This window comes from Xenopus laevis, chromosome 9_10L (genome assembly GCF_017654675.1).
Source record: "Xenopus laevis strain J_2021 chromosome 9_10L, Xenopus_laevis_v10.1, whole genome shotgun sequence".
In the NCBI taxonomy this organism is placed as follows: domain Eukaryota; kingdom Metazoa; phylum Chordata; class Amphibia; order Anura; family Pipidae; genus Xenopus; species Xenopus laevis.
This window is the reverse complement of record NC_054387.1, coordinates 114,051,257-114,073,012: the sequence shown is the minus strand read 5'-3', so window position 1 is coordinate 114,073,012 and position 21,756 is coordinate 114,051,257. Positions and strand designations below refer to the sequence as shown.

General features: G+C 42.4%; 1 protein-coding gene across 1 annotated transcript in view; it reads right to left on the bottom strand.

Annotated features, from left to right (window-relative positions):
• hs3st2.L (heparan sulfate-glucosamine 3-sulfotransferase 2 L homeolog) overlaps positions 1 to 18,137 on the bottom strand; it is a 30,963-nt gene extending 12,826 nt beyond the window's left edge. Inside the window, exon 1 of the mRNA XM_018236459.2 lies at positions 17,281 to 18,137. Coding sequence (XP_018091948.1) covers positions 17,281 to 18,119 — 839 coding nt within the window. The 5' untranslated portion in view covers positions 18,120 to 18,137. The remainder of the gene's footprint in view (positions 1 to 17,280) is intronic.
• Between the last annotated feature and the right edge of the window lie 3,619 nt (positions 18,138 to 21,756).

The following is a 21,756-nucleotide window of genomic DNA, read 5'->3' as shown; positions in this document are numbered from 1 at the left end:
AACAGGTTGGTATGTAATGACTACTGGTAGGCTACATTCCTTGCTTCAGATACCCAGACTCAATAATGACTGACAGGCCACAGACTGAGTAGCACTGATTTAATGTATTATTTGTGCCTTATTAACCTGATTTTTTATCTGTTTTTTCCTACTGCAGAGCTGGGGTCCTAGGTTCCAGCCAGGACACTATCTGCAAGGAATTTGTTCTCGTATGTCTGTTTAGGCTTCCTCCAAGTTCCTCCAGTTTCCGCCCACACTCCATACTTATACAGCAAGTTAACTGACAATAAAACTGACCCTACTGTGTGTGAATGTGACCTTAGACTGTAAACTCTACTGGGGAGGGACTGGTGTGAACCATGTATAATCTCTGTTGAGTGCAGATAATAATAATGGTTACAACCACTGATCTGTAGGGTCACAATAGGTGCGGTGCTGGGCAGCCGTCCTTATTTAGACTCCCTAAAGACACCTCTATGGAAAGCACAAAACTGCCTGATAATTTCAATGCTATTAATATCCAGTTCCCATCAAGGTACATTGCGTTGCTATCAAATAACCATGTGTTTGCTGAACAATGTGCAGCGTTAGGTGTCTGTTACACCGCTATGCACGACTTCCCACTTTCCCTATGCCGGCTGCTGCATTTATAACTTTGGATATGTGCTTTGCTTAACTGCCAGGAATTGCTCTTTCATACCTCTACAATGACTGATACATTCGAAGCTTTGGTACTTGGATCACATTGAGCCGCTATTACATTGAATTACCCCTACATGCATTGAGCATGGAGAGTGCACTTAATCCAGGGTTTGGTTTGGGATTGGCTGAATCACAGTCATTTAGTTTTCAAATAAATCTTTTGGGGCGGATGCTGAATCCAAAAGTTATGAATTCGGTCAATCCCTTAATCCCTTTTTTATTTTGAAGTGGTGATCTTTGGAGCTTCCATGGACCATCCATGTCTTAAATTGCTATGCATGGCATGTGGGCATCACATTCAAATCTTGTATCGAAATGCCTATTATTTCTTTCCAGCAGCAGTACTGCTCTCACTCATTTGGACTCATTTGGAGCTGTACCGGGGCCACATTAAGTTGCTGTGCATGGTTATCAGACGTCCATGCTCTGGCTAATGCATTTGAAGCTCTGTTAGGTCAGCCTGACAAAGCTCCCAGCTGACATGTCACAAAGAGCTTGGAGGTATTCAGCGCACCTAGCCATTACAGAGATTAAATAAATCAAAGAGCAAACGTGAGCGAGCGAGAAGCACAAGACACCTCCAGAATCTCATCACAAGTCTCCATAGATTTTCTCATTATGTCTCTGATCACAATTATTGATCTCTTAGAGGACAGTCTATTAATTACCATCCAGGTGGATCTATTTCTTAAGCTTTCATATTATGACTCTTACCCGCTTGGGTCTCTGCATTTTAAATATAGTTGTGAATAAAATGTGAAAGGAGGGGATGTCTGTGCAGCTGAATAAATTGCTATGTGCTCTTGGAGGAATGAGATTTTTCTCCCGGCAGCCCCTTTTGTCTAATTATGTGCAAGAAATCAGATTTACCTTTGATTTTGCCCTAAGTCACCTATATTGTGATGGCAAAGGAAGAGAAACCCTGAGCATAAATCATCATACCTCATCACCCACGTTATAAAAACAATGGCAATGTTATTAAATAAATGGGGCTAGATGGGACTATTGCAGTTCAGGCACACCTTGTAGGTTCAACCTTTAGTATTGGTCCACCTTAGCTCAAGGTTAACGATATAGGAAAACATTGATATATACTTTAAGTCATTCAGTAGTGCCAAGAATATCTAAAACATCAGATATGTCCTGACCCTATATCACCCATGCTAGTTGGAAGCCTAACTAAAACTGAGCTTTCAGGTATATGTAGGAGAGACAATAGACTTTTTCTCCAGACCTCACCCTTGCTGAAAAGAAATCCTTATCACAAATCATCATACCTTATCACCAATGTTCTAAAAACAAAGGCAATGTTATTAAAGAGGAACGCCACAAAAACATAAAGCTTTTTGAAAGGTAAACATAATTTCAAGCAACTTTGTAACATACATCATTTAAAAAATATGTTGACTTTTCATGATTTTTAATGGTTTCTGACAGTTCCCTAAGCCTAGCCCCCTGCTCTCCTGCTGATCTCTCTGACTACTTTGCTGAGCTGGCTGACTACTGTTACTTTGTATCAACAGCCATCTGTCCTCAGCCTGCATCCTCCAAACCCCACAATTCCCTGCACATGTGATTTCAATAAGGAAAGGAACATCCCAGTGCAATGCATTGTGGGTTATGTAGTTCCTGCATGCTGTCTGTAAGCTGTCGAGAAGTTGTTACAATTTGTAACATCAGTGTTTTAGTCCCTCCTTCCCTGCCAGGATTTCAAATGATGCAGAAAGAGAAGAACTGTTACACAGCTGGATTGCAGCATAGAAAATTGCATTTATTCATACTTTTTGAAGAAACAGGTAATTGTGATGAATGTATTAGGGGTTTCTGTGTTATGTGAGCCTCTCTATGAAATTTTGGTTTGGAAGCCAGAGTTCCTCTTTAAATAGATGGGACTATTGCAGTTCAGGCACCCCTTGTAAGTTCCACCCGTTAGTATTGCTCCACCTTAGCTCATCACAAGGTTAGAGAAAAAGGAAATCATTGATATATAAGTCATCCAGCCATAGTTCCAAGAATATCAAGAACAACCTGAATAACTCATGCTAGTTGAAAGCTTAATGGAAACTGATCTTTCAGGGAAATCTAAACTGGCCATAGACTCAAAGATCCGCTCGTTTGGCGACATCTCCAAATGAGCAGATCTTTTCCCGATATGCCATTAACGGCATGGCTACATCGGGGGTAATTCGAACGTTCGGCCGTATGGTCGAACGATCGAATTACGATGCGCCAAGGGGCTCCGACGGGTTGGTCGGTTGAACATCAAACCTTCCCGATCTATATCGTGGCCAGATATCGATCGGGAAGACCTGTCGGAAGCCCCCATACACAGGCAGATAAGCTGTCAAATTGGTCCAAACGACCGATATCGGCAGCTTTATCTGCCTGTGTATGGCCACCTTTAGAGAGCCAAAATACTTTTTCTCCAGACCTCACTCTTAAGGTGTGGTGGGGCCATCTGACGGGCTTCCACGATCAATATCTGGCCGAAAATCGGGCAGATCTCGATCGGGCAGGTTAAAAAATACTGTCAGATCACGGCAGCATCTATGCGTGTATGCGGATCCGTTATGATTCGATCGTTGGGCCCTAGGGCCCACGATCAGATCAGCCTGATATCGCCTACTTAAATGTGGCCATATTGGGGAGAGATCCACTTGTTTGGCAACATCGCTAAACGAGCGGATCTCTACATCTATGGCCACCTTAACTGGCCTTCAATCTGAGCCTCCTCTGCTGTGCTCCAGCATCACAGTTCAGAAACCACTGCCTCAGCCATATGAGTCCTGCACACTTGCTAAAATCAGGCTCACTTGACATCAACATTTCAGGCTGCATTAATTAGTCACATTTCCAATTATGTTACTCATATCTTAGAGTGATATTTACCCATTCTATGCATTTTTGAGACCTTATATCAGAGTATAGAGGAATTGGATTTTAAAAAAATGTAGGACTTGATCATTATCACCCTAATGGTGTGGGATTAGATAACATGTTTGAATTCTTTGCTGTGATCTCAAGGTCCTTCCCAGTGGATCAAGCCTACGTGTAATTTACTGTATATTCTTCCTTTACGTCAGCACCTTATTGAGGTACTTATTATGATATCTACAACATTTCCATTGCACTGGATATTTCCGAGGAGCTATACCTGAAGACATAATGTCATGTGGCAAATGACCCATGAAGAATACATCATTGGAATCGATGAAATGAATCCCTTGTGTCTTGTGGCAAACAAACAAATGCAAGTCAATAAGTGATATGGCCTTAGAAGAGTAAATTCACCTAGAAATATATCTTTGTATAAACACATAACTTTATGGTGACTTATCCTATTGACCCTAGCAAACAGAAAGAGGCCGAACAGAGAGATAAAAGGAAGGCGAGATTTTCAGAAGATCCTTCTTATCACTGTTGCAGTGAATTGTAAATGTGATTTCCTAAAGCTGGCCAAAAGAGATTGCCAAATGAGTGGATCTTTCCACAATATGCTCACCTTGAGGTGAGCAATATAAGGCTGATTAGAATGTTTGGTCCTAAAGCCAAAAGATCGTACCATAATTATAGGGGTACAGGCCATTGGGGCAATGACCACATAAACAAGCTGACGTGGTGCTTGCCCTGGTGAGATTTTTAAACCTGCCCAAGATATGGGTTGAGCATGCCCAACAGAGGGCCCCATACATAGGCAGATAAGCTACCAACTTGGTCTGAACAGGCCAAATCCTCAACTTAAATCCAGGGGTGCTGCTACCAAGAGGCGAGTTGAGAAACTATCCTCCAGTGACAACACTCAGAAACTTTAAAAGCAGACATTTCTATTTTGAATGGGAATTTCAGCTCTTCTAGTGCAGTATGGCGGCATCAGTTTGGCTAAATCGGCCCTGCTTAAATCTGCCGCGTATGGTCACCTTAATGTCAAATTTGACTGCAGGCAAAGATGTCAACAAATCAGAAGAAAGAAGTCTAGTATTTCCAATGAGGAGAACTTGTCTTCATTACTATGGAAAGCAGAAGAAATAGTTTTAATGAAACACAGATACAGTTACACTGAATACTCTGTAGGCTAAGGCTCACCCCCTAAACTACAGTATGTGAACTTCAGACTATTCCATTAAAATATAAATTTCAGGAATCCTTTCCGGGTATCCTTCCCATGATTCTTTCTTCGTTACATATAAATGAAGCGAGGGACACCTCACTTGAAATGCTTTTCATGTAGATCCATTTTCCCTGGCTCTTCCATAAGCTATTGTCGAGATTTAATATGGATGAAATATGGAAGTGGATGAGCTTCAGCCTATAGGGTATTTTGTGCAAATTTTAGAAGCAACACTGGGGTTTCTTTCCCGGGATTCAGTTAACTAAGATGTGTCTCCAAGCCAAATATTCAGGGTTGAACTAAACACTGTATTCTGTATTTTATTCCTCAAATGCTCAAACCCGGCATTTTAATTACACCAGTGCCATCCATCTTTTTTCCATGTTCCATGGACAGATAAGTGAAATCTTCAAGCAATGCATTGTATTGAAATGATAAAGTCATACATCATCATTTTTTTTAAACTTTTTTCTTAACTTTAACGTTTGAATGAAAAAATCATTCCTAAGGGATTTTTATTAGAAAAAGCTGTCATCTTTAGCAGAGATGAATTTTCAGACAACCCTGGCATATACAATGCTGCGTGGGTGTATTAACTAGAGTCAGAGAAATGTAGGGAATAGCCTTCCACTATCGTTGCCAGTCCCTATCTATCTCTACAGCTTTAGATAGTAAAGTTTGTGTAGGAAGAAGTAAGAAGAGCTGTAGCTCCAGTTAGGTGTAGGCATGCACCCAGAGTGGAATACCCAATGTTACAAGGATGTGAGATTATATCCCCCAGAGGTATGTAAGGAAAGGGTTAGCCATGAAAGATCTCTTGAACTTCCAACAAGGAGGAGGGTGCATGGTACCAGGAACATGGAGTAGGGAATCCCACAGAGAAGAGAGACAACCCTGGGGTAACTACCTTTGTAGAAACTATGAGAGATCCTATGAATAAGGACTAGTTAACAGCAGACTAGACCTCTAAGTTAATCATTCTATCTGCACAATATTGGGTTATTTATTGGAGCAGTCTGAAGCTCCACAAAAACATTAAGAAGTTAAAGAAGTTGCCTCTACGGCATGATCCACCATGGTAGACTCAAATTTGTAGACTAGGGGTAGAAGATACCCATTGCAGTGCAAGCTGTGGGATCATGTGTCAATTGGGTTGCCATAATAGTGTTATAATAGTGCTGCCACAATTTTTCGGGGTGGGTCATTAAAGTCTCTTGATAACCACATCTCACATCCAGCTGGACAGCTCTAAGATTTATTTAAAGGGGTTGTTCATCTTACAATTGACTTTTTTTTTTGTAACTTACATTTTTATTGACAGGTTTTGAAAATTATACAAAGCTGAAAACAGCAAGATAGACATCAGTAGCATGTTAATACAGCGTATCATTAAGAAAAACACCAAAAGCTAGGGCCGATATGGCCAACAACCAGATCTATGTCAATAAGCAAAATAATGCTCGCAATTCCCATAGGGAAGGCGAGACACTGTTTACAATATCATAAACAACAGGCAAAAGAAAAATTATCAAGCAGAAGGTACAACATCAAGGGTTCAAGTTAGGGCAGTATGAGTTCAAGTTCAGTCTATAGCAGCGGGGTGGGTGTGGGGAGCAACAGGAAAGAGATATGAGTGAGCTCAGGGATGGTCTCAGAGGATCTTAGTGGGGCAGGGCGGGTGCCATACCTCGAAGGTCCCATATGGACCAAATTTTGAGAAAACGGTCTGTTGTATGTTGGATGTGGGCTATGTTGGCCTCAAAAGACCTGTTGCTGTTCACCCTGTTGATAATCTCGGTCATTGTGGGAATCGTCCGGGTTTTCCATTTAGCGGCAATGGCCAATCGGGTGGCGGTCAGTACTTGATTAACAAGTGCTTGTCTACTCTTCTGAATCCGTGGCAGGGGTTTGCCCAACAAGAACACCACCGGGTCCAATGGCACTGGTCTGGAAAGCAGCAAGCAGAGAAGGTCCTGAACTTCCTTCCATAGGGGCTGAATAAGGGGACAGTCCCAAAAAATGTGTAGCTGGGAACCACCGGCACCACAGTCTCTCCAGCAGAGAGGAGAATGGTCGGGGAAAAACTTGTGAAGTTTTTCAGGGGTGTAGTACCAAAACGCTAGGATCTTGTAAATATGCTCCTTCTGTCGTACGCAGGATACCATGTGGGCTGCGTTTACAATTGACTTTTAATATGATGATGTGATATTCTGAGACAGTTTGCAATGGGTTTTCATTTTTTTATTAATATTAAGTATTTAAAGTTATTTAGCTTTTTGTTCAGCAATTCTCCAGTTTGGTATTTCAGCAGCTATCTAGTTTGCTAGGGTTTTCTGTTCCCTAACAGCTAGTCAGTGGTATGAATAAGATACTAAAATAAGTATAGGAGGGGGACGGAACAGGAAAATAAGTTAAAGTAACAATAACAATAAAATTATAGCCTCAGAAAGAAAATGTTTTTTTGCCGACTGGGTTCAGTGACCCCCATTTGAAAGCTGGAAAGAGGTAGAAGAGGAAATCAAGTAACTCAAAGATGATAAAGAATCAATAATGAAGACCAATTGCAAAATTGCTAGGAATAGGACACACTATAACATACTAAAAGTTAACTTAAAGGAACAGTTTAGTGTATAAATAAAAACTGGGTAAATAAAAAGTGTTTCTCATATAGTTAATTAGCCAAAAATGTAATGTATAAAGGCTGGAGTAACTGGATGTCTAACATAATAGCCAGAAAACTACTTCCTGCTTTGCAGCTCTCTAACTCTGAGTTAGTCACTTGAAGTGACTTGATGGGGGGCTACATGGGACATAACTGTTTAGTGAGTTTGCAATTGATCTTCCGCATTCAACTCAGATTCAAAAGCAAACAGGTATTATCCATGTGCCCTTCCCTCAAGTCACTGATTGGTTACTGCCTGGTAACCAATCAGTGGAAACCAAAAGAGCTGCAATGCAGGTAGTAGTGTTCTGGCTATTATGTTAAACATCCAGTCACTCCAGCCTTTATACATTACATTATTGGCTAATTAACTATATTAGAAACATGTTTTATTTTGCACAGCCTATCTATTTACCCAGTTTTTATTTTTATACTGAACAAATCCTTTAAAGGTGAACCACCCTTTAAGGGCAGCAGTCAAATCAAGTTTGGTAAAGTTAACAGCTGAATTTAAAGTCAGTTTAGGTACAGGTATTAATGCAGATGTAAATCTAGAACTCAGGCGCTTATATTAATGGTAAATGAAACCCCCTTATACAAAGGAGTTTATCATAAAGTCTGATGGAGCACTTGTACCCACTGGGATGTGACCCTCGTGCTAAAGTCCTGCAGTGGGTCGGTTACCCGCAAAAACCTGCGGTACCCTGCGGGTTGTGGGTAGAAGTTCCAGGTGCGGCTATAGATGCGGGTTAGCTCTTGCGGGTCAGGTCGGGTAGCGGGTACAAACGGGTAAGAATGCGGGTTGTGGGTCCGGGTTGTGGATTGCAGGTTGCGGGTTCGGGTCGGTACGGGTTCCAAAAAATGGACCCAGGCAGGACTCTACCTCGTGCTGAATAACAGAAATCTTGAGGTGGACAGTGCTGCATCAGGGGTGTAGACAAGCCCTGGTTACTGCCTGCCCTAGTGACTTCTGCTGCTCCCTAATTTGTGCATCTGTATATGCACTTCTGGCGGTGTAACAAACAGCTTGTCTGCGCCAGATGCTGGGCAATAGTGCATTCTTCACCGGATGCTGCAGGCAAGCAATGTGCTTGTAATGTAATTAATCCCCTCTGCACTTAATGTGTGCTAAGCTGGCAGAAAATGTGGCAGGCTGTCTATGGGGAAGCACCTTTAGGTCAGTGGCACTGAATTCTGTGTAGTTGGCACTGATATGAGAAAGTTCAGCTGTTTTGGCATTTTAACCCTGTGATTTTGTACATATTGTAGTCCCTATTGCAGCAAAATAAATCCATAAACCATAAAGCCAGGGTTGTGACAACAGCCCTCCATCATTTCTGAATTACGCCCCCCTCCACGGTCCCTAGGCGGTCCTTGCTGGGTTTGGATGCTTTGAGTTATAGCTGATAATAGCTGGGAGTACATAGCTGTGACATGCCAGCAATAAAGCAATGCATCTGTCTGCAGGCACTTTCGTGGTGTTTGTGGGCTCGGGGCTGCCTGTCTCCAGCCTCACTCACAGCTATTTCATTTCTCTAAATGATCTCTGCTCATCTCACATATTGATTGCTGGAAGCATCTCAGGACGGGCACTGAGCCTCCTCCCAAACATTCAAGTGGCTAATTCGATAATAATTACTAGAGTGACTCAGGCACACATATTGCATCTAGTACTTGGGGTTCTTGCAAAAGTACAACTCGGGCACAAACATGAACTCTACAATATTGGACTTATGTCTTACACAAGGATTATAAATATGCAATGTAGAATAAAAGGGATTGTTCACCTTTAATTAACTTGTAGATATTCTCAGACAATTTGCAATTGGTTTTCATTTATTATTAATTGGGTTTCTGCCTTAATTAGCTTCACATTCAGCAGCTCTCCAGCTTGCAATTTCAGCAATGTGGTTGCTAGGGTCCAAATCAATGTATCTTAATACAAATATTTTAATTAATCTTAAATGGGTAGTTTATCTTTATGTTAAAATTTTAGTATGATGTAGAGAGTGATATTCTGAGACAATTTGCAATTTTTGAAAGCAGGAAAGAGTCCAATTTAAAAGTTGCTAAGGCGAACCATCTCTTTAATATTCAACTCAGGCAGTGATATAAACTCTAGAAATTGGGACGCTTAAAGACTGAAACTCAGACATGTATATTAACCCCAGAACTTACAGGAGTACAAGGCATGGACATTAATTGAGAATTTTGGATTGTTACATCATTAGAACTTATACATTAGGCATATGAAGTAACTCTACAACTAAGGACCTTTACAAGAGTACAACTCAGGTACATATGCTAGCTCTGGCATTTAGGAACCTTACAAAGGAACAACACAGGCATGGACATTTACTCTAGAACCTAGGATTTTTTAAAGAAGATTTTTAAAAAAACCTTTTTTTAAAGACTGCACATATATTACATTACAAGAGTACAACTCATGCACATACAGTATAACTCTAGGACTTGGGACCTTTACACGAGTACAACTACATACACACTAACTCTAGAATTTAGGATCTGGAGTACATCTCAAGTACATACATACTAACTCTAGAACTTAGGATCTAGAGTACATCTCAAATACATACACACTAACTCTTGAATTTAGGATCAAGAGTACATCTCAAGTACATACACACTAATTCTAGAATTTAGGATCTAGAGTACATCTCAAGTACATAAACACTTATTCTAGAATTTAGGATCTAGAGTACATCTCAAGTACAGTACATACACACTAATTCTAAAATTTAGGATCTAGAGTACATCTCAAGTACATACCCACTAACTCCAGAATTTAGGATATAGAGTACAACTCATGCATGGGAATGTGCTATAGAACTTAGGATCCATACAAGAGAACAACTTAAACATAGCTATCTACTCTAGAATCTATGACTGGGCTGGAGGAACACCAGGAAAAAACCTGGTGGGCCCCAGCCCTTGTGATCCCTTCTGACCCAGACCCACCTGAAACCATGGGCGCTTTCCCCTGACTTCCCCTCCCAATCATGGCTGCAATGGAGAATAGGCATGAACGAGTGAGGGAGGGGTGTTGCAGGTTGGTGGAGGACCTCATGACTGAGGTGGGGACCTTGGTGGGGTGCCAGGTCCACTGAGGTTACTGCTCAGGAGCCCCCAGGGATTTGCCTGTCTGTGCAAGCAGTGATGCAACATGTAGAGTGGCTATAAATAAGAGGAGCAAGGGTGCATCAATAGCAGTGCAGTGTTCTACCATATTCTACAGGAAGAACCAATAAAGGTGCAGGGAGTTGTTTCTCTTTTCCAAAACTTTAGTTAACTCTTGACAGCTTCACCATTACTTTCCATTTAGGTTACACATTTCATTCACTTCCACCAGCACAACTGGGACTACACTCCCTTCTTGTTCTTTTCCAGCAATCTGGCACTCTCATCATCTGGGACTTCTTTCGCTTTCAAGCCTCTGGTCAGGGTTAACCCTTAGTGCCCCTTCGCCCTCCATCCGGGAATTTTTCCTTCTGTGTGGATGTTGGCCTGATGCCCACCAGACTCCTCGCTTGTCCTTCACTGTCTCTTTGTACCTGCCGGGTGTCTGCCAGGAACTATTCCCTTTACTCCTAGTTGGAACAACAAATGCCCATTCTTACTACCCTACATGTCTCATACATCTAGTGCATGCTGGAACACCCACTGCTAGTGATGGGCGAATTTATTCGCCAGGCGCGAATTCGCGGCGAATTTGAGCGATTCGCGGCAGGCAAATAAATTCGCGAAACGCCCGCGAAAATTCGCGAAAAAAATTCGCCGGCGTCAAAATTTAGACGCCGGCGCCGTTTCGGGAATTTTTCGCCGTTTCGCAAAAAATTCGCCCATCACTACCCACTGCCCAGTACTAACTACTCCTATCTATCTGTAGCGGGACCCAGACTGGGTTCCACTCACCTCTTGCAGGGAAGAGGAGCAGACCCGGATTTGTAGCGAGGCCACAAAGGCCTGGGCCTAGGGTGGCAAAATTTTAGGGGTGGCATGCAGCCAAGTTGTATCCCTAAGAAGCACTGGGGACTCAAAGCTCCCCAGTGCTCCGGTGCTGCATGTGTAGGGTACACCATGGGGCCAGCACTAAGACCGTTCTGCAGCCTGGGGGCTGGCGTGCAAGAAGAGGCCAGGGCTGGGATCATGCAGCCTTGGGGCGCTGCTTCACAAAATCCGTAGAGGAGGAGGAGAGAGGAGGGAGTTGAGAGCAGCAGAGCCTGCCCAGCACCCCCACACCATTGCACCCTAGGCAGGTGCCTCTTATGCTTAGACCTAGTTTTGGCCCTGATTGGACCTACACATTTTCCACCCTCTTATATATGGAGAAAGCTGCAGTTTATTCCCCCAAGGCCCCCCTGTGAGTGCAGGGTCTGCTTTCCTTATAGTTACCACACCATGAGGCATGATTATTAACTCTAGAACTTTACTATCCTTACTAGAGGGCAAATAAGACACGGATTCTTGCTAGAGTACAACTCAAGTACATTTATACTAGCTCTAACTTCTGCGATGCTTACAAGAGCACAACTCAGGCATGGATATTAATTGTAAATATTATGACCCTTTAAAGAGTGTAACTCAAACACGAATACCAACCCAAGAAATTAGTATCCCTACATGAGTACAAATAGAACTTAAGCCTTTTTAGATAAAATTCAACTTGCTTATATTAAAGGGGAATTAGGACAGGAGTCAGTGTCATTTACAAACAGTACTGTGCGAGGTCCAGAAGCCAAATGGGCAGGCTGGTAACTAGGGTGACACCAGACCAAAATACAGCCCGGGTCAGGCACAGATATTAAATCAAGAACATTGGAATTTTAGATAGACATAGCTACCATTTAGAATGAGGAATTTCTTAAAAGAATATGACTCAAGCACAGCTATTAGATTAGTACTGCAGGATTCTCGAAGAGTAAAGTGGCAGAAATATGAAACCCAGAAGTTCTGATTCATACAGGAGTGGAACTCAGGTGTCTGACTCTTTCTATAAAGTGCACAGCACCACTGCTTAAGGCTGATCAAAGTAGTTCCATGCCCGGATTTTTATCAAGGCTGTACTAGTGCTCTTGTTGAACTAACTGGCTGTCATAGGGAGCTGTAGTTCAACAACACATGGAATGCTCCAGGTTGCCTGCTGGAAGCTATGAAGCTTGGGTTATTCATATTTTACTGAATAGTTTGTTTTATCTTCCTTGACTTGGCAAAAACCTCCCCAACACCATTCCATCGTTGCTAATTAGCAAACACTGTGACAATATGATAATGAAACACGAGGAATGATGAAGGAATGTGTATCCATAGTCAGCATTCTCCTAACTGAAACATTTGAGATGGTGATATCATATGTCACATTTAGATGAGCTGCCCGTCCTGTTATCAGGCAGAACTGGGGCACACTTGGCAGGCACGAAGGAGACAAGAAGAAAATCCACTTATTATGGAACAGACAGAAATGTTGTAACCATAGTGTTAACTAGTTATGTTAAAGGGCAACTGCATTGTGACACTTCTGTATGGGATCTGGAATGCCTGGGACCTGGAGTATTCTATATAAAGGATCTTATCTAGATCCTATTCCTGTATTTTAAATGGAGTAACACAGAGCTGTCCAACTGGCAGGCCCCACCTACCTGCTTTGTCTACTAAACATGTGTAAAATTTAAATGGTATCACTACAGAGATTAACTGGCCCCTGCATTGTTTAAATCTCAAATTTAGACTAATCCCTGTATTGTTCACACCTGTGACCCACCTGCATTGTTTACACCTATGATAACTCTATTGGTTATATCCTAAAGGCCTGTACTGTTCACACCTGAGACCCAGACTGAAACTGCCACATTGTTCACCTGTTCACACTTTATACAAAATGCTAATAGCACTGTGTCACTGTATGTAGTACATATAAGAGTAGTCCTGATAGGTTTCCCTGTCTCTTGCTCTGTTCTGCCTTCCTTATGCTCCCTGTGTGTGTCATACTCTGCCTGTGTGTGCCATGCTGTGCCTGTATGTGCCCTGTTCTGCCTATGTGTGCCATACTCTGCCTGTTTGTGCCCTGCTTTGCCTGTGTGTGCCATGCTGTGCCTGTGTGTGCCCTGATCTGTCTGTGTCTGCCCTGTGTGCCCTGCTCTGCCTGTGTGTGCCATACTCTGCCTGTTTGTGCCCTGCTTTGCCTGTGGTACAAAAGCCTGGTATTTGTTCTGGGGGTTTGTTAGTATTTGAAAATAAATTATTGTTAGGGGTCCCAAAGGTGTTTAATCATGTGCTGGGGGTGCTGTGTTATCCAAGGGGAAGAGGAGGCATATGGATTTGAGGGTATTTCTTAATATGACAACTGTTTTCACATATGAGTGATAAGTGATGTCCCTGCAGTGAGCACCAACCATTTGGTTTTTTGGTGTGCTACCACAATTAATGTGGACATGATCTTGCAGTAACATGGGTGTAGTTTAAAGTGGATGTGGTTTAAAAACAGGGAGTGGTCAACACTGGCTTCTATTATCTGCCCACCACTATGTAGGCTGGAAAAATTTCGTACCACAGAAGTTGGACAGCACTGGAGTAACATTTAGTCCTTATTAATAATATGGCTTATTGCTATCAGCTAGTGAGTACTGTGCAAAGGTCCAAAAAATTCTTAAATACTCAAAATTAGAAACATCGACAATAACTCACCTCCTCTAACGAATCGCCCCAATGGCGTGAAATGCGTAAGGAGGGAGTGGTTGACGCTAGGTAAGCAGACGGCGGAGAGACACTTCCATGTGGTTTGATATGCATGAATACTTATATATGGATTGTGTAAATTGGATTATGCTGATTTCATTGTCTTTGGCGAATTTGAACAAATAAATGTCTGAAGTGAGTTATTGTGCGTATTTCTAATTTTAAATGGAGTAACAGGAGCATTTTTGCCAAGGTAAGAACCAAGACCGAGGTTACACCAGGGGTGCTAAATAGCTGCCCTTGGTAACTGGGATTTCATTGGAAAATTTGGCTTTTTTTTTAGTTCCTAGTGCACAATCTCCCCTGAATAGTCATTGTCCACGTTGTATTTCTAATAACATTAAATGGGGTTTGAGCGTCCATCGAACTGATTCCTCAAACCTAAGGGTTTCTTTTAGAGGCTGGAACGCTGAACCCCGGAGGCACAACTATACAAAACCTGAGACTCAATACAGACCCCATGCAGAGAGTGTGCTGAACAACAGAACCACAAGGCAGCAATGCTAGCAACTGCTCAGATTATTTCTGGGATTTAGCTGATTTTATTCCATCCAAAATTCACCCATAAATGAACTTTTATTATATGCTGCATCGCCTCATGCCTAGCAGTTTTTCAATTCTTAAATAACCTCCCTCCCTGGCTCTCAAAATAATGTTCCCGGTATCCAAAATAGCCAAATGTTATAATCAGATTCTATTGGGATTCCTATGTTTCCAACTGCAGAGCAAAGAAAAAAAAAAGCATAAAGACCAACTGCAATTTATCATGGCCTATATTATACTCAAGCCTAAGACTAAAATTAATTTCAGATAATTGAGAATCATGCCCTACCCTACCATCAAGGGGAGAGATAGCTCAATCCCTGGAACGATAAATCTGCCTCCATACAGTTGTTGGATCTCAAGAATTTGGCTGCTGGGGGATGCTGGGAGTTGTAGTTTTAACGTAGCAAATGGGCAGTTGCCTGCATTATTATAACTGCATTAGACCGATGGAAGCTAATTGTTGATTGGTTGATATTGATAAATTCAAAAGTGATAATATGCACCATTAAATGGCCTCCTGGGATCTTTACACTTGCCTGTGGCACGTTGATAATTCTGACCAATGAAAAAATAAAACAATAACTAGAACACCTGCAGACTCTTGCTGAACTCCACGAGGGATTGAATTGCCAGTAATGGGGCCACACAAAAAAATAGATTGTGTATCTTGCTCCTGACACCAGTAGACAAATGTACTAATAGAAAGCATATGTGCAAGGCTCTGTTATATATATATATATATATATATATTTATGAAGCTAGAGTTGCCATGTGGATATTCATATGGGATTGGGAGCTGTGCCTGTTTGCCAAAGAAATGCTGATGAGAGAGGTTTAGTGACGCCTTTCTTTAGTCAATGAGCCATGAATCTGCCAACACTCTATAGATAAGAGGCTCAGGATGGGTTATTTGGGTGCCTTCCTAATGCTGGGAGCACATCTGTTATAGCGCTGGCACCCATTCTGCAATCGTTGCAGTGCTTCTAGGGAACGGGGTCCCATTAGGCTCAGCAATTAGCGTTTTCAACTGGGATTTCATTCCTTGTTTTTCATTTAAAGATGTGTCAGATTAACAAAAGCCATGGGCGAATTTGTCCCCGAAAAATTTGTGAAACGCATTGAAGTCAATGGCGTCAAAATCGCTTTGACTCAATTTCCACGACCCGCGACGATTGTTATACATGCGCCTATTTTGGCCAAATGGATTTAAGTCAATGGGCGTCCGAATAATTTTGACGTACGACAATGTTTATGCGCGAGACTATTCTGATGCATGCCCAAAATTTTTCACCGCGTCTGATTTTTCGTCTGCAAATTTTTCGAGGCAGTTTCGCAAATTTATTCACCGGCACTGAAATGCGGAAATTCACTGTGAATTGGCGTCTTCCGAATTTATTCGCCCATCACTAATTAACAACTCTCCGACTCCTGCACCTGCGTCCAGCTGTTTGAAATGAAGCGGGGAGAAAAAGGTGCCAAACCAAAAGGGTTTATTGCTTGTTAATGCTTAACTTTCCCCTTTCAACTAGCACCCTAATATTATTTCACACAATTCAGGGCTTTGTGTAGAATGAGAGAGAGTGAGAGAGAGAGAAGTAGAAAGTTGGTTGCTGCTACACCTGCAAAGGTGAGGGAGGAGGCTGCACCCAGTAACCTAAATGGTTAAATATACATTATATATAAATATATATATATATAAAAGTCCACTGGCTCTAACGCACTCCATACACTGAAAAAATGCCCCAGGTGCTACCGAACGTTGCTGTATTATCCAACAAGTCCGAAAGAATCGGTGCACGCTGGGATTAATAGAAAGGTTAAAAATAAATACTTTATTAATTACATTAAAAGAACTGGTCAACATTTCTTAGGCAAAGACCGAAACGTTGACCAGTTCTTTTAATGTTATTAATAAATGCATCGATTTTTTCTGACTTGTTATAATATATATATATATATATATATCTATATATATATATATATATATATATATATATATATATATATATATATATATATATATATATCTATATATATATATATATATATCTATATATATATATATATATATATATATATATATATATATATATATATATATATATATATATATATATAGTGTGCAACCATGTGACATTATAAATGCTGAAAAAAAAAAGAAATAAGGTTTTTTCAGTTGACATTTCTGTATCTCAGGGACTGTTCCCTTGAGGGATTGTGACACTGGCTGAATAAACCTTTTCCAGTTTTAATTTTACCTTCTATAAAGTCCCATATATATATATTTATATATATTATATTATATATATATTTATTCACACACACATGCACTGGATATTAGAGCAGCAAGAACATAGAAGGTTGTGTGATGCATTTTAGTGAACCCCCATAAACTAGAGGTTCTCTAGAGGAGCTCTCTAACAACTCACATTAGAAGAAGTCAGGATTTGGGGAATAATTGGGGAATAATTGTTGCTCACAGCAGACTTGTCCTTGATAGATCACTTACCTGTACCAGTCCAGACCCCTCTCGTAGTTTCTGTCAAAAAAATGGGGTTCAGTTCCCATGGCTCGGACTTGGGGGTGCACCCTGATGAATTCCAGCACAGCCCTGGTTCCCCCTTTTTTTACCCCAACAATAATAGCCTGGGGGAGACTCTTCTGGCCGTATCTGGGGGTAGCAGTGCAGTTCCAGGGGGAAGACGTGGGCTGCTCTGTGGGGTTTGATGGGGTCCTTGTTCCTGGGGTCGGCTCCGTGCGGTCCTTGCCCTGTAGGTCGGAGGGTGGGTAGGTAAGAGGGGTGCTGCTTGGAGGGGCTGTGCTGGCAGAGTGGGGGCACGGGGGGATTTTCTGCAGCAGTTTCTTGCTCCCTACTAACGGGGGCAGAGGGCAGCTGAGGTGATGATCCCCAGGGCTGTTCCTACTGGACTGCTCCCCTGGGCTGTTCATACTGGACTGGCTGCGGAGGATGAGGTTGTAGCAGAGTAGGGTGCAGGACAGGCACAAGGTGCAGATGAAGAGGTATCTCCGTGCCCTGCGGGGGCTCAGTCTGGGTGCCATGCTGCTCTTATACATTGGGGCCACATCGTGCCCTCCTCGGGCTCCTGCATGTGCGACTGTCCCGGCTGGAGCGGCACTCACTAGCTGACAGTTGCCTGGCACACCCCCCTGTCTGAGATCAGCTGGAGAAGGAGGACTTTGTGCTTCCCTCCACCCTCTTACCTTATACACCTCCCGCTGAGGAGAACACGCAGCACTGATCAGTGATACCACCGGGGATAAACCAAGGGTCCGGGTCTGTGTTATCCCCGACCCTCCTCTGCACTGCCCGTTATCTGCACTGCCCATACACACACTGTACACACATTCCCCATATATACACACTCCCTATATTCACACACTGTACACATACTGCCCATACACACACACTGCTCATATATACACACTGCTCATATATACACACTCCCCACACACACACTGCTCATACACACACACTGCTCATATATACACACTCCCCACACACACACACTGCCCATACACACACACTGCTCATATATACACACTCCCCATATACACACTGCCCATACACACACACACTGCCCATACACACTGGCACCTTAATGCAGTAGATTCCCAGGTGCATTTCATACCCACTGTCAGGAGCCTTACACTTTTTATACCCAATGATGTGCTGCAGCCCTATGGGATCAGGGAGCTCTTGTTTGCAGCCCTCCAGCACTTGTGCAATTATAAACATCACTGTTCCATTCTGGGACTGGATATACCACAACAGCTGGATGGCTTTAGGCTTCACTTCTCTGCTCTCTGCACACATTCTGATTTAATTTCACAAGTCTACAAAGAACTGGTGTATTGAGTGTAGCAGATTGAGCCGCCTAATGCCTTTATGAGCCAGGCACCTGCAATCCTTCCTACATCAAGTCAAGAGGGTGCAGGGGCCACACAAAGTTGGAGCCCTATTCAGAGTAAAAATAAAGAACGTCATTATACCCAGTAGATTTACTATATCCCGTTCTGGTAACTATGGGATAGTGTGTATAATAAAGCAATGAGATCAATTTCATCAAGGGCCAGTGAAACAGGTTCTTCACCTTTAAAATAAGTAGAGAGTGATATTCCGAGACAATCATTTTTTTATTATATGTGATTTTTGAGTTTTTATTCAGTAGCTCTCCAGGTTGCAATGTCAGCAATCTGGTTGCTAGGGTCCAAATGATCTTAGCAACCATGCCTTGAACTGAATAAAGGTGGCCATACACGGATAGATCCGCACGTTTGGCGATGTCGCCAAACGAGCGGATCTCCCTCCGATATGCCCACCTTGAGGTGGGCAATATCGGGCTGATCCGATCGTGGGCCCTAGGGCCCAACGATCGGATCCTAGCGTTCGCCAAACGGGCGGTCGGATCGCGGGACCGCATCAACTAACAGATGCGGCCGCGATCCGACGGGATTTTTAATCCCATCCGATCGAGATCTGGCCGACTTTCGGCCAGATCTCGATCGGGGAAGCCCGTCGGGGGCCCCCATACACGGGCCAATAAGCTGCCGACACGGTCTGTCGGCAGCTTTTATCGGCCCGTGTATGGCCACCTTTAGAGACTGGAATATGAATAGGAGAGGCTTGAATAGAAAGATGAGTAATAAAAAATAGCAATAACAATACATTTGTAGTCTTGCAGAGCATTTGTTTTTTAGATGGGGTCAGTGACCCCCCCCCCCCCCAATTTGAAAGCTGGAAAGTGGCAGAAGAAAAACAAGGCAAACAATTTCAAAACTATAGAAAGGAAAAATGAAGACCAATTGAAAATTGAAAAGTTGATTAGAACTGACCAACTGAAAGGTGATATAGTTATACAGTGTATAGTGTCTAAAGAAACATTAAATAAAGACATAAAATATAAACAGTATAAACAATATAAACAATTCAAGGTATATGCCAATGAACTTTCCCTAATAATGAGAAAAGAAAGGTCATTTACCTCACCCTGGATACAAGTCTCTTTTTTTTCATATTATTAAAAGTAAAAAAAAAAAAAAAGATTGATTTAATGCATTAAATGTACATACTCTTATAGATAACATGTCAGGCTAAATTCTTCATTGAGCCCTCTTGGGGTCTGTGTAGCTCTCACATCGCAATCATTTTTGTGTGACATCCGATTAGTAGGGATGTCGTGGACTGTTCGCCCGCGAACTAATTCGCGCGAACATCGACTGTTCGCGTCCACCGAATGTTCGCGAACGTCGCGCGACGTTCGCCAATTTGGGTTCGCCTTAGCTGGCGCTTATTTTTGACCTCTCACCCCAGACCAGCAGATACATGGCAGCCAATCAGGAAGCTCTCCCTCCTGGACCACCCCCACACCCCCTGGACCACTCCCCTTCCATATATAAACTGAAGCCCTGCAGCGTTTTTTCATTCTGCCTGTGTGTGCTTGGAAGAGCTAGTGTAGGGAGAGAGCTGTTAGTGATTTGAGGGACAGTTGATAGTAACTTTGCTGGCTAGTAATCTGCTTGATACTGCTCTGTATTGTAGGGACAGAACTCTGCAGGGATTTGAGGGACATTTTAGGTTAGGTAGCTTTGCTGGCTAGTAATCTACCTTCTACTGCAGTGCTCTGTATGTAGCTGCTGTGGGCACTGCTGCTGATCTCTCATCTGCTGACTGCTGCCTGTAACCCAATAGTCCTTGTAAGGACTGCTTTTATTTTCTTTTTTCTTTTTTTACTTTGCTACTATAAGAGCCCAGTGCTATTAGTCTAGCTGTGTTGGGGAGTGGGACTGGTGTGCTGCTCCTCCTAGTAGTTCACCACTACCAGCACCAACCAGAGTCAAAATTGTTACAAAGTATCTTATTTGCACCTGTTAGCTGTTCTGAGCTCTCTGCCAAAAGCTAATTAAGTTAGAAACTGTTTTTTTTCTGGCTGTTCAGTTCAGAGAAAAGAGGGACTGGTGTGCTGCTCCTCCTAGTAGTTCATCACCACCAGCACCAACCAGAGTCAAAATTGTTACAAAGTATCTTATTTGCACCTGTTAGCTGAGCTCTCTGCCAAAAGCTAATTAAGTAAGAAACTGTTTTTTTTCTGGCTGTTCAGTGCAGAGAAAAGATGGACTTTCCAGTACAAAAGAGGGACAGGGGGTTGAGTGGTCAAAAGAGGGACAGTTGGGAGGTATGCAAGTGCCACCTAGCTGTGTGAGCTTTTTCACATTCTGTCTAAATAACAATAATAATTCCGTGTCCGTAAACATCACCTGAGTGATGTTTTTACAGCAGCAATAATATATTCCGTACCCACTACTGTATACGTTGCCCTTGCAGGCATTGTTTGCCCAGTCTTTAACCAAGTGCCACCTAGCTGTGTGAGCTTTTTCACATTCCGTGTCCAGAAACATCACCTGAGTGACGTAGTGTGATTTCTGCCCTTTACAGCACAAAACGCAGCGCTGTGTCAACAATGTATTTTTCAGATACATTTTTGCCCTTGATCCCCCTCTGGCATGCCACTGTCCAGGTCGTTGCACCCTTTAAACAACTTTAAAATCATTTTTCTGGCCAGAAATGTCTTTTCTAGCTTTTAAAATTCGCCTTCCCATTGAAGTCTATGGGGTTCGCGACGTTCGCGAACCGTTCGCATTTTTGACGCAAGTTCGCGAATATGTTCACGAACATTTTTTCCGCCGTTCGCTACATCCCTACCTAGGGAAAGTTGTTCTCATGTTCGTTGGAATATACCTTGAATTGTTTGTACTGTTTATATTTTTTTGGCTTTATTTAATGCTTCTTGATATGGACACTATACGCTGGACTTTTTTTTAATACTATCCGGAATTGGGATCTTGTGGACAATGGACACTTATTATTCATGAGGATGTTGGACACTTGCTTATTCATAAGGGGGGTGGGCTGTTTGGTTATTTAAACCCTGTACACGAAAGTGGCTTTATCACCTGACGAAGGGGA